The sequence below is a fragment of the Capra hircus genome, chromosome 2, assembly GCF_001704415.2.
Source record: "Capra hircus breed San Clemente chromosome 2, ASM170441v1, whole genome shotgun sequence".
NCBI lineage: Eukaryota > Metazoa > Chordata > Mammalia > Artiodactyla > Bovidae > Capra > Capra hircus.
In genome coordinates, this window is record NC_030809.1 from 46,607,582 (window position 1) to 46,625,001 (window position 17,420).

General features: G+C 44.1%; 2 protein-coding genes across 5 annotated transcripts in view; both read right to left on the reverse strand.

Moving 5' to 3' along the window:
* Nucleotides 1–4,160, reverse strand: part of LOC102188176 (aldehyde oxidase 2) — an 82,364-nt gene extending 78,204 nt beyond the window's left edge. For all 4 annotated transcript variants that reach the window (XM_005676342.3, XM_005676340.3, XM_005676341.3 and 1 more), the window contains exons 1-2: nt 3,973–4,160; nt 1,234–1,291 (exon numbers count right to left, since the gene is read on the reverse strand). In XM_005676342.3, the coding sequence (XP_005676399.2) occupies nt 1,234–1,291; nt 3,973–4,026 (112 nt within the window). In that variant the 5' untranslated portion in view covers nt 4,027–4,160. The remainder of the gene's footprint in view (nt 1–1,233; nt 1,292–3,972) is intronic.
* Nucleotides 15,429–17,420, reverse strand: part of LOC102171556 (aldehyde oxidase 4) — a 67,803-nt gene continuing 65,811 nt past the window's right edge. Inside the window, exons 34-35 of the mRNA XM_018061126.1 lie at nt 16,919–17,086; nt 15,429–15,742 (exon numbers count right to left, since the gene is read on the reverse strand). Of these exons, the coding sequence (XP_017916615.1) occupies nt 15,689–15,742; nt 16,919–17,086 (222 nt within the window). The 3' untranslated portion in view covers nt 15,429–15,688. The remainder of the gene's footprint in view (nt 15,743–16,918; nt 17,087–17,420) is intronic.

Here is a 17,420-nt window from a genome sequence, read left to right on the forward strand (position 1 = left end):
TGATCTTCACAGGCTTATCATGAGTATCTTGTCAGATAACAGAAGTAAAAGCCCTTAGAAAAATCCTATTTCATTACAGGTAGTCTTCTGGGTTCCAATTACGTAATTGGAAGAGAAGCATTTATTTTTAGCAGGTTAATGTATTGCTAGTTTTTCTGTTATCTGTATTGCGTTTGAAACCCAGTCAGTGAGCCTTCAGAGAAAACTCCCATCCTTATTTTCGTATCCCACCTGGAGTACCTCTCTTCTCCCTCTTGGTCCAGGTCCAATCCCAAGGCCCAGCCCCTGCTCCTCTCTTTAGTCATTTTTCTCCCTGATTGTGGTCCATTTCCAAACAGTTTATGGATTGGATAAACTAGTAATTAACTAGACTGTCTAAGAAGACTTTGGAATCGCTGGCTTTTTAAAAAAAAGCAATATGGCTTGTTCATCTAAATTAAGTCATAACCATAAATGCTTATCAGAGAGTATGTGAATGAGTTGGAGTGGGCTGAGTGTACCTGGAGAGCTTGGGCCCCCTTTTAGATGGAGGATGACAGAAAGGCCCCACTCAGCTCTAAGCAAGACTGCTGCCAGGTAAGAATGACTGTATTCCTATTTTTCATGAGAAACTCCTATTTCTTTTTTTAATGAGATTTCCTAATTTTCAAACACTTGACAGCGAGTGATAAACCAAGTGGGCTTTTAAAAAAAACTTGTAATTTCTCTCTTTAAAAAATTTGGCTTCTTCAAAAGGTACACTAGATTTATCAGTTAAAATATGTTAGCCATTCTGAGAATCTAAATTTCAGAATATAGGAAGTTGAGGGAAAACCTCTCGTGAGAAAATAGATGTTGAAAAAGGTAATCTCCTATGACAAGCGCTCTTCCTAAATCTGGAGAATTTCGTTTTCCTCCAGGGTAAGGTACATGCAAAACAAACCTCTCTTATATAACCACCCTCCTGGGGAGCTGGAAGGCCCTTAAAGGAATAATTAGTGCTGAAGGAAAGAGCTTAGCTTCTATTTCATGGCTATTAAATCAAGATATAAGAAACTCTGGGGAAACTTCATCCTTTCCAAATAGCTCAATTAACTTAATATCCTTAGAACCATTGCCAAGAGCAAAAAGAGAATGAGGGCCAAGGGGCCTGGCTGTTTACAGATAGAGAAGTTTGATTAATTTGCGTAATCACAGCTAGCCTAAGCTTTAAGGCAAACACAGACCTGGCCAAGACTCTGACCAAAAGGATCCAGTTCTTTCTTAGGAAGCTCAACAGAGTGACTTCTGGGTCTGCATTCCTCTCAATCACCTGCATTGGAAACAGAGAGGAGACTATTATGGGGACTGAATGGGTGACCCAGTGAGACGCAGGAGACCAAGAGACAAAAGCTTGATCTCTGGGTTGGGAAGATCCCCTGAAGGAGGGCATGGCAACCCACTCCATTATTCTTACCTGGAGAATCCCATGGACAGAGGAGACTTGTGGGCTACAGTCCAAGGGGTCACAAAGAGTCAGACACAACTGAAGTGACCTAGCACACATACACATATCAACTAATTCTGTATAATGGAAGCTGAACAGAAAAATTAAGTTTATAAATAGGAAAATAAAGAATGCCCCACTTCTTATCCTCCTGAGTTTGAGAATCAAAATACATTGCTAGAATAGAGGGCTTCTGGTGTTTTGGGCCCAGTGCTGAGGTCCTCTATAAGCATCTCAGCTCAGTTCAGTTCAGTCGCTCAGTTGTGTCTGACTCTTTGCGACCCCATGAATCGCAGCACGCCAGGCCTCCCTGTCCATCACCAACTCCCGGAGTTCACTCAGATTCACATCCATCAAGTCAGTGATGCCATCCAGCCATCTCATCCTCTGTCGTCCCCTTCTCCTCCTGCCCCCAATCCCTCCCAGCATCAGAGTCTTTTCCAATGAGTCAACTCTTCACATGAAGTGGCCAAAGTACTGGAGTTTCAGCTTTAGCGTCATTCCTTCCAAAGAAATCCCAGGGTTGATCTCCTTTAGAATGGACTGGTTGCATCTCCTTGTAGTCCAAGGGACTCTGAAGAGTCTTCTCCAACACCACTGTTCAAAAGCATCACTTCTTCGGTGCTCAGCTTTCTTCACCGTCCAACTCTCACATCCATACATGACCACTGGAAAAACCATAGCCTTGACTAGATGGACCTTTGTTGGCAAAGTAATGTCTCTGCTTTTGAATATGCTATCTAGGTTGGTCATAACTTTTCTTCCAAGGAGTAAGTGTCTTTTAATTTCATGGCTGCAATCACCATCTGCAGTGATTTTGGAGCCCCCCAAAATAAAGTCAGCCATTGTTTCCACTGTTTCCCCATCTATTTGCCATGAAGTGATGGGACCAGATGCCATGATCTTCGTTTTCTGAATGTTGAGCTTTAAGCCAACTTTTTCACTCTCCTCTTTCATGTTCATCAAGAGGCTCTTTAGTTCTTCTTCACTTTCTGCCAAGAGGGTGGTGTCATCTGCATATCTGAGGTTATTGATATTTCTCCTGGCAATCTTGATTCCAGCTGGTGCTTCCTCCAGCCCAGCGTTTCTCAGGATGTAGTCTGTATATAAATTAAATAAGCAGGGTGACAATATACAGCCTTGACGTACTCCTTTCCCTATTTGAAACCAGTCTGTTGTTCCATGTCCAGTTCTAACTGTTGCTTCCTGACTTGCATATCGGTTTCTCAAGAGGCAGGTTAGGTGGTCTGGTATTCTCATCTCTTCCAGAATTTTCCACAGTTTATTGTGATCCACACAGTCAAAGGCTTTGGCATAGTCAATAAAACAGAAATAGATGTTTTTCTGGAACTCTCTTGCTTTTTCAATGATCCAGCAGATGTTGGCAATTTGATCTCTGATTCTTCTGCCTTTTCTAAAATTAGCTTGAATATCTGGAAGTTCACAGTTCACGTATTGCTGAAGCCTGGCTTGGAGAATTTTGAGCATTACTTTACTAGCGTGTGAGATGAGTGCAATTGTGCGGTAGTTTGAGCATTCTTTGGCATTGCCTTTCTTTGGGATTGGAATGAAAACTGACCTTTTCCAGTCCTGTGGCCACTGCTGAGTTTTCCAAGTTTGCTGGCATATTGAGTGCAGCACTTTCACAGCATCATCTTTTAGGATTTGAAATAGCTCAACTGGAATTCCATCACCTCCACTAGCTTTGTTCGTAGTGATGCTTTCTAAGGCCCACTTGACTTCACATTCCAGGATGTCTGGCTCTAGGTGAGTGATCACACCATTCAGGTATGACCTAAATCAAATCCCTTATGATTATACAGTGGAAGTGAGAAATAGATTTAAGGGACTAGATCTGATAGAGTGCCTGATGAACTATGGATGGAGGTTCGTGACATTGTATAGGAGACAGGGATCAAGACCATCCCCATGGAAAAGAAATGCAAAAAAGCAAAACGGCTGTCTGGGGAGGCCTTACAAATAGCTGCGAAGAGAAGAGAAGTGAAAAGCAAAGGAGAAAAAGAAAGATATAAGCATCTGAATGCAGAGTTCCAAAGAATAGCAGGAAGAGATAAGAAAGCCTTCCTCAGTGATCAATGCAAAGAAATAGAGGAAAACAACAGAATGGGAAAGACTAGAGATCTCTATAAGCATTTAAGAGGTTTCTAATCAATGAAAGAAGCATCTCTCTTTCGATCTCTACAATAGCCGTAAAGACTGGCACCCTGAGACTCAGGAAAGTGAAGTGACTTGCAGAAGGTTGTGCAGTAAACGGTGGAGCTGGATTGGAACCCAGGCCTGTGACACGGGGCACCTGTCTTTACCCCCAGTGCTTTATCACTTCTCCCACTCCCTGGTGGAGAGTAGAACAGGCTGAAGTAAACAGGTTCCCAGTCTCTGGCTTCTTATCCCTGATTGGAGGGGGTCTCAACCCAAACAGGCCACACCCTCAGGCTAGAAGTTTCCTGCTGACTCTGCAAACCATGGTGGCGATACCCAACACTTACCTTCCTCCCGTTCACAAAGAAAACCAGCTCATCCGATCTCGATGGGCAAGGCATTGCACCTGGAGATGAAGTTTTGCCTTACAGCTCTAGGGGGAGTGCTCTCTGGAGCCAGCTGTAGGAATGAGCAGACAGGATTTAGGTCCAAGCAACTGAAGTCTCTCCTGGTGTGGAAGCAGACAGTATGGAGCTCCAGGGAGCAGAGCAAGGGGGTGGAGACTACCTGGCTTCATGGCCTTTTAAGTCAAGGGCATCTGCGTGGCCCGGCCTCCCAACTCTGCCTCACTTGGCCTTCCACCAATCCTGGCTTCCAGGCTTGCTTGTGGCCAGCGCCCGCCTCTTCTTGCATCCTTGGAAGTTGGAGGGCTTCACTATGAAAACTATAAACAACCATCTAAACTCAAAGCCCCTCTGCACATTAACTCAGCTCCAGGAACAGGTCCTGGATGGATTTTCTCCTTCTCTGAGAGAGCTAGCAGTGGGCTCTCTGAGACCTCCCACTTTCACCCAACCTTTTTCTAATTCTAGCTGCAGAAATGTCTCCTCATAGGGAATCATGTGGACCAGTTCAGTCTGTGCCCTGACGTGGAGGTGTGGGATGTCTCATCCACTTAGCTCCTTGACGCCCTTCCTTTCCACCTACAGGATTATTCCACTGGAAAAGAGGGTCTAGTTTAGTCAGCCACTCAACAGATAAATAAACTGGGGCCCAGATAGGTGAGGGCATTCCCTGGTGGCTCAGATGGTAAAGAATCTGCGTGCAATGCAGGAGACCTGCGTTCGATCCCTGGGTTAGGAAGATCCCCTGGAAAAGGGAATGGCTACCCACTCCAGTATTCTTGCATGGAGAATTCCATGAACAGAGGAGCCTAGTAGGCTATAGTCGATGGGGTTGCAAAGAGTTGGACATGACCAAGCAACTGAACACAGGTGACATCCATAACTCAGGGTCATGCAAAGAGTAAGTGGCAAAATGGGAACTAAAACCAAGCTCTCTGGCTTAAAACATCTGACGGATTCATTACTTAAAAAAGAAAATATCATTTTTGATCTGTTTGAAGAACTCCAGTTACATATCTGTGGATAAAATCAAGCAGTTCTTATTCTTTCAGTGAAATGAATGCCCAGGGTTGGCCTAATGGATGGATGAAGCAGGTCCTTCTTGCCTGTGTGGTCTGGTTTCAGGAGAGAAGGCAAGACCTCTCTGTTTACTAGCCCTTCCTGGCTCACTGATGTTATCAACCCCTTGTTTTAAGGTGAACTCACTGTGTGCCGATGCCTCAGGCCAGGGATAGCAAAGACCTGGCAACCTCCTGACTTGGCTGATTGAGGAAGATCCTCTTTCCCACTTCCTGGTGGCTCAGCGGTAAAGTCTGCCTGCTATGCAGGAGCTGCAGGAAACAAAGGTTTGATCCCTGGGTTGGTAAGATCCCCTGGAGGAGGGCATGGGAATCCACTCCAGTATTCTTGCCTGGAGAATCCCATGGACAGAGGAGCCTGGCAAGCTACAGTCCATGGGGTCACAAAGAGTCAGATACGACTGAAGTGACTTAGCACGCACGCATGCTGTTTCCCAGTTGATCTGGATGTGGCTTCAGATTCTTCCCCAGCAGAGCTAGTCCAGAAAACACTTCCTGGTTGAAGGGAGCTGACAGCTTCCAACTGTCTTCACAGCTCTAAAATCTGGGTCCAGACATACCTGCTTCATATACCCGTGGAGACAAGTGTTTACACCCATGTGTACGTGTCCGGGTACGTATGTGGTGTGGCACATGTGGTAGAATGTTGTTGAATAAATGCACAACGGGGCCATGGGAGAAGTTAGTGATCACACTGCGAATCAGGTAAGACCTTCAGGTCAGCCCTTTTAAAAAATAATTTTATTTATTGGTTTATTTTGACTGTGCTGGGTCTTTGTTGCCACGAGGGCTCTTTTGTGGGCTACTCTCTAGTTGCGGTGCACAGGCCTCTTATTGCAGTGGCTTCTGTCGTTGTGGGGCATGCACTCTAGGGAGTTCAGGCTTCAGTAACTGCAGCACGTGGGCTCAGTAGCTGGGGCTCCCGGGGTCTAGAGCACAGACTCAGTAATTGTGGTGCACGCGCTTAGTTGCTCCACAGCATGGGGGATCTTCCCGGATCAGGGATTGAACCCTTGTCTCCTGCATTGGCAGGTGAATTCTTTACCACTGAGCCACTAAGGAAGCCCCCAGGTAAGCCTTTTTGATCCTGACACTTTCTGCTACAAATACCCCAGGAGCCCTCTGAGGCCTGGAGCCTATGGGGCATAAGGTCCAAACTCCTCAGCCTGGTGTCCGAAGCCTTCTACCATCTGTCCTTGTTTCAGGCTTCAGACTCTCTTTCTCTTCAGAAAGGTCTCCTGCTCCAGCCAAACTATCCCCTCATCAGCATTCCTCTGCTTAACCTTGGCATTTCTCTCCTGGGAACCTTCCAGTGGTCCCCACTGCACTTAGCAGAACCTCACAGGCTTTCTGAGGAGGCCTGTGGGATGGGCCCATACCCTCTCTGAGACCAGCTTTACCGCTTCCTCCCTGGGTTGTCATCTCTGCTACAATGGCCTTCCCCCGCTTCTTGAACGGACCGAGTTCTTTCCTGTCCTAGGCTTTGGTGCATGTGACCCTTTCCACCTCGACTCCTCTTCTCTCTGATGTTGGCCTTCTTGCTACTTGGGTCTGAGCTCTTACCTGACCTCCTCGTCTGAAGGAGGTCTCCTAACTGCTGTTTCATTTTCTTCATGGTACTTTATCCACTAACATGGATGCTTCTTTACCTGTTATTTGCTTTCTCCACTGGAAGGTGAGGTCCCTGAGGGCACCACTGTCTCTTGGGCACTTCTTCAGTCCCTTCCATGTCTGCAGGGACAGCAACCCTGCTCCTGTCTCCCTGTGGTTGTTTGTCCTCCTGCCCTCCCCCTTTTCTGTTTATCATCAAGAAGAGAAGCAAACCTCCCTTCTCTCCCTTCTCTCAATTCCTGTAAAAGCATCTGCATATCCAACCAATTGCTCCTTTACTTTCCACTGAATAAACTGGGAACCAGGAAACTAGTCTCTAATCTGTTACTAATAGTCGGTTGTCTTATCAGTGTCTGTATCTCATTTTTCCAAGTAGGTAATACTCTCCTGGAGGTTAAATAGCTGGCTGTGTTCCCCACCATGCTCAGCATGGATGATGACTTGTTCATTGCAGGGCTTCGTCAATGCCTGACTCCAAATACTTTAATTGAAGGAGGCATCGGTGTTCATTCATTCATTTGCTCGGTTCTTATTGGGTTGGTCAAAAAGTTCATTTGGGTTTTTCATAACATCTATGGAAAATCCCAAACAGAGTGTTTGGCCAGCCCAGTATTAAGCACAGTGGGGAACAAGATCTACTGGTTTTCTTTCTCCAGAGACTTCACGGTTCATATGAGAGACAATTTACACGTAACTGAATATCAACCATTGTGAGAAGCATAGAACAGGGAGATTAGCTTTGTTTGGGAAGAGGAATCAGAGAAGGCCTCCCTGAGGAAGGGACTAGTAGCTGATGCCATGAGAACTGGGAATGGAGCAGAGCAAAGAGGGAGAAGGGGCACGTGGAGAAGCCCTTCCTCCGGCTGCTTCCACCGAGGGCAAGACTGACACAGGCATTGCTATGGGTCCACAGTGCGTTCACTATCTTACCCTGTCCTTGTCACTTGTTATTTTTTGGCCTGGACTCCTAGCAGTAGAGGCATGGAGTCCTAACCACTGGATTGTTAGGGAATTCCCTTACTCTGCTCTGTAAAACAGGGTAGCCGGTGCTTGCAAGGAGCACATGCTTCCCATTTACAGGAGCATGGGCACTGTCGATGAAAAGCATGTTGTTTCAAAATATTTATAGGAAGGCTTCCCTGGTGGTTCAGTGGCTAAGACTCTGCACATCCAGTGCAGGGGGCCAGGGTTCAATCCCTGGTCAGGGAACTAGATCCCATATGCTGCAACTAAGAGTTTGCATGTTGCAACTGAAGATCCTGCATGCCACATGAATCAATAAATAATTTTTAAAAGGAACAAGTATTCATAAAAAAATACTTATAGGAATAACTCCTTCAGCATCAACAGAAGGCACAAGCATTAAATGGAGAAGATCAGTGTTAGAATACTGAAGCCAGATTACAGTGTTAGAGTTGGAAGGTCTAAGTTCTTTGGATTAGGCAACCAAATTCATTAATTGCTGGGAATCTGGAAACCTATCTTGAAATGCTTTAGAGAAGTGTTTTCCAAACATGTTTCAGCCAGGGAAAGTTTTGTTTGAATGATATCCTGTGAAGTGTAAACAAATTTTAAAAAGTCACTGTGTAGCCTGGAGGGCTAGGGGTGAGGCCTAAAGTCCTCACATTTTCTCTCCTTCAGAAGCTCTTGGGGCTCTGGGGAGCTGAGTCAAAAGATCACTCAGGGCAGAGTGACCAAAGGCTGTTCACTGTAGAAAGGTAAGAGGATGTCTCTGCCAAGTTTTTCTGATTCTCAGATCTTATTCAAAACAATGGGGAAAAAAGCAACCACTGCTTTTTTTTTTTTTAATGAAAGGGGGAGATTGAATTTCGTTACTTTTAAATAGATTGTTCTTGTGAGTGAGAGAAGTACCACGTCTATTGACCCAGGTGCTTGTATGTTTGTTATAAAAAACGGTCTTAGGAGTTAACATCAAAGAATTCCTGTTACCTAATGAAAGGATTACTATTGGAAATGATACTGCCCTCCCCAACAATTCAAACACACCTGTTTCTGGGGAAAAAGCTGTAACAAGTGTTGCCTGCTGATGTATATGGGAAAGTACTGGCCACTACTTTTGGGGTGTCCCTTCTGTGTGAGCTCTTTGAAACCCAGAGATGGAACATGGGCAAGCAGACTGACAGTGGCCACTTTGAAGACCCCCTAGGCTGGTCATTACACATCCATATTCCAACCACTGCCCCCCCCACCTTCATTCTTAGCCTCTTTGGCTGTGGGCCCACTTCCCTGCCCCTCCCAGCTGGGCTTGTGGGAAGTAAGGCCTTGGGCTGTGTGGGGGAGGAGTGCTAGGCTGGGGAAGAACCTGGAAATCTTTACCTTGAAGACCGTAAATCTAGAGGACAGCTGGTCCTCTGGGTTGTGGGTGAGGCATGGAGAGGATGTTTGACTTTGGTGTGAATAGGAGGTCAGGGGCCACATGGGCCGTCTGAGCCCTTCCTTCCCATGTGTCTGGGCAATTATGAGGGGAATCAAGGAGCTGTAGGGCTGTGTGGCCGCCTCCAGTCTCCTAAGCAGGGCACTGGCCCTGCTTCTGTCCTGCCAGCCCATGGGGTGGATCAGGAACATGCTGGCTTCTATAATCTGTTGCCTCTTAGGTATCCCAGTACCTATGTGGGAGCCCAGTGAGATGACAAATAAAATTTTAAGGAGGCCGGTTGAGGACTGAACTGCATGCATTTCCCAATGTGATCTTATTTGGAAACAGGGTCTTCCTAGATTTAATCAAATGAACATGGGTCACACTGGATTAGGATGGGCCCTAAATCCAGTGACTGGTGTCCTTATAAGGAGAGGTAGATTTGGAGACAGACATACAGGGAGGGAGATAGACATCTGAGGATGAAGGCAGAGATTGATGTGTCCTTAGGCCAGGGAACACCAAGGACTGCAGGCAACCACCACAACCTGGGGAGAGGCAGGAAAGACTTTCCCTCAGCATTCAGAGGAAGAACGGCCCTTTTGACACTGTGATTTCAGAATTATAGCCTCAGAACAGTGAGAAGATAAATATCTGTTGTTTTAAGCCAGCCAGGGTATGTTATTTTGTTAGAGCAGCCCTTGGGAATTCATACATACCCAAGAGTTAGAGAGAGGATCGTTCAAAACAGAACGCACTATTGTCATCTCCAAGGGACTAAGACAACCCCTGCCCTCAAGACTTTCTCGAGGGAAAAGACTAACCAACCAACTAACAAACAAGTCAGTCGATGGAGGCAGATTGGAGCAATGTGTCCACAAGCCAGGGAACACCAAGGAATGCTGGCGGCCACCACAAGCTTGGGAGAGACAAGGAAACCCACATTAGTGACTTGGAAAACAAAGTGCAATACATAAGCCCGGGTCCAGAGTAAAGGCCAAAGAAGCAATCGTAAGGAAACAAATGAGACCGGGAGCTGAGATGCGCGAGATGAAGCCTGAAGCACAGGACAGCTGAGGGAGTGAAAGGAAGAGGCGAAGGAGAAGCAACCACCAACACGTGGAGACGCTTTCTGTGAGCTGAGAGAGATCTGAGTCTAGAGACTGGACGTTCTCAAGGTCCACGCTAGATCAAAGAAAAAGACACACACCTGACATCCGCTGACAGCATCTTGGAACTCTGAGGATAAAAAGAATTTCTTACAAGGTATTAGGTTGAAAGCAATCAGTTGATAAGGAATCCGCCTGCAGTGCAGGAGACCCTGGCTCAATTCCTGGGTTGGGAAGATCCCCTGGAGAAAGGAATGGCTACTAACTCCAGTATTCTAGCCTGGAGAATTCCATGGACTGCATAGTCCATGGGGTCACGAAGAGTCAGACGCGACGGAGTGACTTTCACTGCACTTCAGGTTGAAAGATCAAGTTTTCTATGAAAGAAAAAGACTCAGTCTGGCATCTAAGTGCTTGCTGCCACATTGGACGCTAGAGGGCAGGAGACTGGCAGCTGTAGGTTGGTTTCTGAGAGGAGAGAAGGGCACTGGTGACCCTGTTGGTGGAACTAAGTATTCTTGCCTACAAGAATACTTGAGGAGAAGGATCACACAAAAAACAACCCTGGTAAGAAAGGTGAAGAGGAGTGCAAGTCCGAATAATAAAAACATATGACATTGATTATATAACTTGTTATTTATTAATTATAAATAAATAGAAAAATTGAACACTTCAAATAATTATAAGGCACAAATGAAATGGGTTACCATTTAAAAATGATGACTAGAAATTCAATGAGAAAAATTACCCCAAACCTAGTACATACTATTTATATGTACATGCTACATATATATGTATACATATATATATACACACACACACACATATATATATATACACACTAAGATATATATAGGTATACAGGGATTCCAAAGTGGCACTAGTAGTAAAGAACCTGCCTGCCAATGCAGGAGACATAAGAGAAACAGTTTTGATCCCTGGGCTGGGCAGATCCCCTGGAGAAGGGAATGGCAACCCACTCCAGTATTCTTGCCTGGAGAATCCCCATGGACAGAGGAGGCTGGCGGGCTACATCTAGTCCCTGAAGTTGCAAAGAGTCAGATATGACTGACGTGACTTAGCACGCATACATGTATATATATGTATGTATTTATATATGTGTATAAGTATGTGTACTGAGAAACATGTTTAAAGTAAAAAAGGAAAGGATTAAATATAGATGGGTGAAACACATATCAGGCAAATGTTAACAACAAAATTTGTGTTTTCTTATTAATGTAATGCTTCTTCTGCTCTTACACCTGTCAACCAGGGCTCCGAGTTGTAGAGCTCTGCAGGAAGTTGTACCTTCTTGAACACTTCTACCCAGTCATTTACTTATTCAGAGCAAATTAATTTTCTTGGCCTAGTATCAACTTCCAGATAATAAAATTTAGGTAAGAGTTTTAAAAGGGCTTCCCTGTGGCTCAACAGTAAAGAATTCACCTGCAATGCAGAAGACCCGGGTTCAATCCCTGGGTCAGGAAGATCCCCTGGAGAAGGAAATGGCAACTCACTCCAGTATTCTTGCTTGGAAAATCCCATGGACAGAGGAGCCTGGTGGGCTACAATGGGGTAGCAAAAGAAGCAGACAAGACTTAGTGGCTACACAAAAACAATGAGTTTTAAAATCTCATATTTTTTCCCTGAGGTTTTATTTATAATTAATAACATCATCTGGTATAGTGTGATAATAACTGAATTTAATAAAATTCAACTGAATAAGTAAGGAAAGCATATAGCAAACAAATAATATGAAATTTCTCAGGCAAGTACTGACTTAAAATATTGAAATGTTATATATACGTAAATCGTGTATTTCTTTGAATGTAGAATTCAGTTCAGTTCAGTCACTCAGTCATGTCTGAGTCTTTGTGACCCCATGGACTGCAGCACGCCAGGCTTCCCTGGCCATCTTCAACTCCTGGAGCCTAGTCAAACTCATGTCCATTGCGCTGGTGATGCCATCCAACCGTCTCATCCTCTGTTGTCCCCTTCTCCTCCCATCTTCAATCTTCCCAGCATTAGGGTCTTTTCCAATGAGTTGGTTCTTCGCATTAGGTAGCCAAAGTATTGGAGTTGCAGCTACAGCATCAGTCCTTCCAATGAATATTCAGGACTGATTTCCTTTAGGATGGACTGATTGGATCTCCTTGCAGTCCAAGGGACTCTCAAGAGTCTTCTCCAACACCACAATTCAAAAGCATCAGAATTATTCTTTTTTATAAAGGCAATTAATCTAATGTATAACTAAGTGTGGATTACAGCTTACACCTATGTAGAATTTGCATGTTAATAAACTCACAACTCAGGGAGGATCACTTTGGGAGATGTGGGTGGTTGACTGGAGGTGAGCTTCTCAGTTCCCTTCCTGGAAGGATGTGCCACCCGGCTGTAGGGAGTGTTGTTGGAGTGTGGTCTCCAGCTGTCAGTGCCCTTGGGGTCTCCCTTAGAGCAGAGGAGCTTCTTTGTTCAGGGTTGAGCTTTTCCAGGGCAGGCCTGTAGTCAGTGAACCAGTCACTTGGGGATACACAGGCTTGTCCATTTCAGCCTGAGCAGGACTGCTCCATGGGTCAATGCTCGATCCAGGGCTCCCTGCTAGGGTCCTGCTGCTTAGAGGGACCTGCATCAGTTTGACTTCTCCCTCTGCCCAATTCTGCTTCCTCAGCCTTTCCTTCTCAGGTTGTTGTTCCGTCTCTCAGCCGTGTCTGACTCTTCGTGACCCCATGGACTGCAGCACATCAGGCCTCCCTGTCCTTCACCATCTCCCAGAGCTTGCTCAAACTCATGTCCATCGAGTTGGTGATGACATCCAACCATCTCATCCTCTGTCATCCTCTTCTCCTTTGGCCTTCGATCTTTCCCAGCATCAGGATCTTTTCTAATAAGTCAGCTCTTCGCATCAGTTGGCCAAAGTGTTGAGCCCTAAGAAACATCGTGCTCCCTAAACTCTGTCTCAGCACTTTCTTTCAGAGAACTCAACTTGTGATCCCTGGCTCTGATAGTGTTAAGAATATGGCTAATTTACATCATAGAAAGTATCAAGTGAGGAGGGGTTAAAGATTTTCCCTTGAAAGAAACAATGTAGACATCCAAGCATTCTTGAACCCAAGCATTTGATGTCTCCCTCCTTTTGACCTCCCCCTTTTCTAAAAGCCAAGATCATGCCCGGTGCTGCAGGGTTAAGATACTGAACTGGAAAAAAAAAAAAAACTGGAAAAAAACGAAAAAAAAGATGCTGAACTGAAATCAAATCCCTCCCAGCCACTATTCACTCAACTCCATTTCTCTAGTATTTTGTAAGGTTGCACAAAACTGTTCTATCATAAACTTTCAGTCCAGAAGTAAGACAGTTGGGCCATGTGTGTTCTTTAAGTTGAAAGGAAAAAGGCAGCAAGCGTAGTACCTGCCACGTAATATTATTTCTCTTCTGACAAACTTTTATTGAGCTTACAGTTAAGCAATAGTAAAGGTAAGTTTCTATGCGTGACAAGCACTAGCAGGTTTGCCCAGAATTAATAATGATCATGTGCTCTGTTACTCAAAATATGCTTGACTGTTTACTGAGTCCTCTGGCTGAAAAGCTTGTATTTTACACTTCTCGTACAACTATCACTGTCATGACATCTAAAATTAGACACACAATAACAGATATTTATCTAAATTAGTAATATAGATTGTTTATAAGCTAATATAGACTGTCAAATTTTAAAGGCATTAATATAGCAATCTTATATTTGAAACTTTCTATCCTTTAAACTGTACAATTTTTATAAATTCTTCCTTCCCAACTCCAATTCTACTACTGAAGTGATCAGATTTATTTTGCAAAAATCCAGTTTCTGTTATCAGAAATCTTGTTCAGACAGTCTAGGAAGTATAATACTCTTAAAATTATGTTTGTGATAAATGTGTCTTCCTATTTTACTGCTAGAAAAACATATCAGCTACCTTATTTTTACTGTTCTGCCTGGGACAATGAGTTTTTGTGGGCTGGGTTCCAGGTAATTTAGACTACTGAGTGAATTAAAAGACGGTTAAAAACACATGCACACACACATCCACACACATCCCTACTCCTCACAGAATAAGAGGCTGACTGGTGAGTCTTTCCTTTCCATTTGTCAACCTTCTCTTCTTCCAGTCTAGTTTTACACACACACAAACAATTGCTACAAGCTTATTCTTCCACCACAAAATTACTATTAATAAATGCAGAGCTTTTTATTTCAATTGGAATATAATTGCTTTACAATGTTGTGTTGGTTTCTGTTGTACAGCAAGGTGAATCAGCTATATGTATACATATATCCTGTCCCTCTTGAGCCTCCCTCCCACCACCACCATCCCATCCCTCTAGGTCACCACAGACCATCGAGCTGAGCTCCCTGTGCTATACAGCAGCTTCCCGCTAGCTAGCTATTTTATACATGGTATTGTATATATGTCAATGCTACTGTCTCAATTCATCCCACCCTCTCCTTCCCTCCATGTCCATTCTCTGTGTAAATGCAGAGCTTTAATACCTAGCACACAGATCCCAACAAATGATTTAGTTTATTCGTGTTTTCAAACTTCATAGGAGATTGAGCATCTTCTCTGCCATAAGACTACATTTCCTCAAGAAAATGCAATGTAAAATAGCTAAGAGATAACTGAAAGAGAACCCTGAGGATTTTGTGGCCCTTTGATGGCAAAAGCAAGGGGGCTCTGATTTCACCTTTTAGACACTCAGCCAAAAGAAGGGACACCGGGGTGATCTGAGATTGCAGTTTTACTCTGTGCTGTTTCCCAGGTAAGGAAGACACGGTACCATGTGCGTGGCTCATGGCAGATGAGGACCAGCTGGAGGCTCTGGATAGTTTGCCTCTCTAAGCCTCATCTACATGGGCTGCATGGGAGGAACGGCAGGAACCAAGGGTTGTGGTGGGCTTTCAAGTTGGAGATCACGAGCAGGTTTCAAGCATCTCTTCCAACTCTGCCTTCAGAGACCTCTTGTCTGCAGTTTGGAGTTGGCTGACGTGGGGTATTTACAATGTGGAAATTGGCAAATAAAACAAATCATTGATTTTTCGAGAGGAACTGGCTACTACAAGCACACCACTGGCTTTGGGGAATCCCAAGAGTTTTTGGGGTGAATGATTTTGGGGGTGAGTAGACTTGTGTAGAACAAAGTACGAGCAGTCTCTATTGAGTTGTTGGGTAATGAAAACTCCACCACTGTTGAAAATTCTGATGCTGTATTTATTAATGATAATACAAATGGAAAGAAGAATTTTTGATTCTAAACTTCCTTATACATATTGGTGAAAATGTGAATCCTAAAACATAATCGTACAGTGGCCTAAATCACAGAGAATAATGAAAAGATGCTAAAATTACCCTTGACAATTGGGGGCCAACCTACATTTTGCTTAGGTTTGAAAATTTTCAGGTCAAACATGTATTGTTGCATTTTTTGAGGAAAATACATTTTCTGAGGATTAAGACACATGGATGGACCAAGGTGTAAATGTTGATGGATCATCTCTGGGGATCTAAAGAAGATCAAAAGAAAAAATTATCAATAAAATATTGTTATATGAAATAAGTTATAATTCAGAAGACACATTTTTTTAAAAAAAGGAAAGTCAATATCCATTTTATTTTTATTAAAATTAGATAATTTTCATATTTCTTTCAATCCTTGAGTTTTAAATCTCCTTATTCTCATATACTTCTTATGTTTGGGATAAGATGCATGTTATTCAGAAGCCCTGTGATTTCAAAGGCATAAAGTGCAATCTAATTCTTACAAAAGTTTTTAATTGGAGGATAATTGCTTTACAGTGTTGTGTTGGTTTTTGCCGTATAGCAACATGAATCAGCTGTAAGTACACATGTATCTCCTCCCTCTTGAGGCAATTTAATTTTACACCAGGGACTCATTTGGGCTGCAGTAAGTAGTTCAGTATAGAAACAGTCTCTGATGATAGTGCTAGATGTATTTCTAGCAGCTGGAAAATGCACCTATGATCTATTAGGGTGTGATTACAGGGCATATCAAAGAGTGCCCAGTGACTTGATGTGCGTGCATGCTAAGTCACTTCAGTCATGTCTGACTCTTTGCACCCCTGTGGACTGTAACCCGCTAGTCTCTGTCCATGAGATTCTGCAGGTAAGAATACTGGCGTGTTGCCATGCCCTCCTCCAGGGGATCTTCCCAACCCAGGGAATGAACCCGTGTCTCTTATATCTCTTGCATTGGCAGGCAGGTTATTCACCACTAGTGCCACCTGGGAAGCCCTGTGACTTGATAGTTTCATTTAAATTATTTTTATTAGTTTGCTTAACAGATATTTTCAGAATAATTGACCAGATCTGATATCTATTTAATCTAATTTAGTTATTAAGGTAATGAAAATAGCACATCAATTTCATCTTACAAAATGTTTAAAGTAACCTAGCATGTCCATTTGATATGAGCACTGGGTCCGTTGTGTGCTTTTATTTGGGATCCGAAACTTTAAACCATCATTTGAAGAGGGTCGCTCACTTTGCAGCTGTATTTGCAGTTTGAAGCATATAAGTAGTAAGTGAAGCCAGAATGAGGATTTTCAGTGGAAAAGATGAGCTTGCCCTGTAATGTCTACATGGTTGTCAGGTCCATACCAAGAACCTGGAAGTTCACATAAGGGGTGATTCTAACAGGGAGCTCTCCTCACCAGCCTTACCATGTCAGTGAACTGATCCACACAAGTCATTCTAATCAACTCAGGGGTTGCTGGGCTACTCAGGGTGAAAGTCTTGGTCAGCCCCCTCTCTCTGCGGGCAGCAGCCACGGCATCATATATGGCGAACAACACAGAGGATCCCAGGAACATTCCAGCCTCACCTAACCCCTGAGAAGGAGGGTAAAAGGCTGTCAGAATTGCACGGTTCTTTTAGGGCTAATTTGTGTACACACACACACTCACTCCTCCTGACTTTACAACCTTCTGAATGTATTGCATCAAAATTACCAGAATCGAATTCCCACCCTACCCCCCTGCTTCCCACCCTTCCCACTCCCGCCATCACTCCCCTGCCTGCTGATTTGTGTGTGTGGGGTCCTCCTCAGAGTGGCTCATGGAAATGTCCCAGGGGCATCAGGACAGTGGGCAGCTAAAATGTCTCTCCCTGAGCCCCCCCACCGCACCCACCCCCCCCCCGCACCCCCTCGCCCCAGGTAAAGTT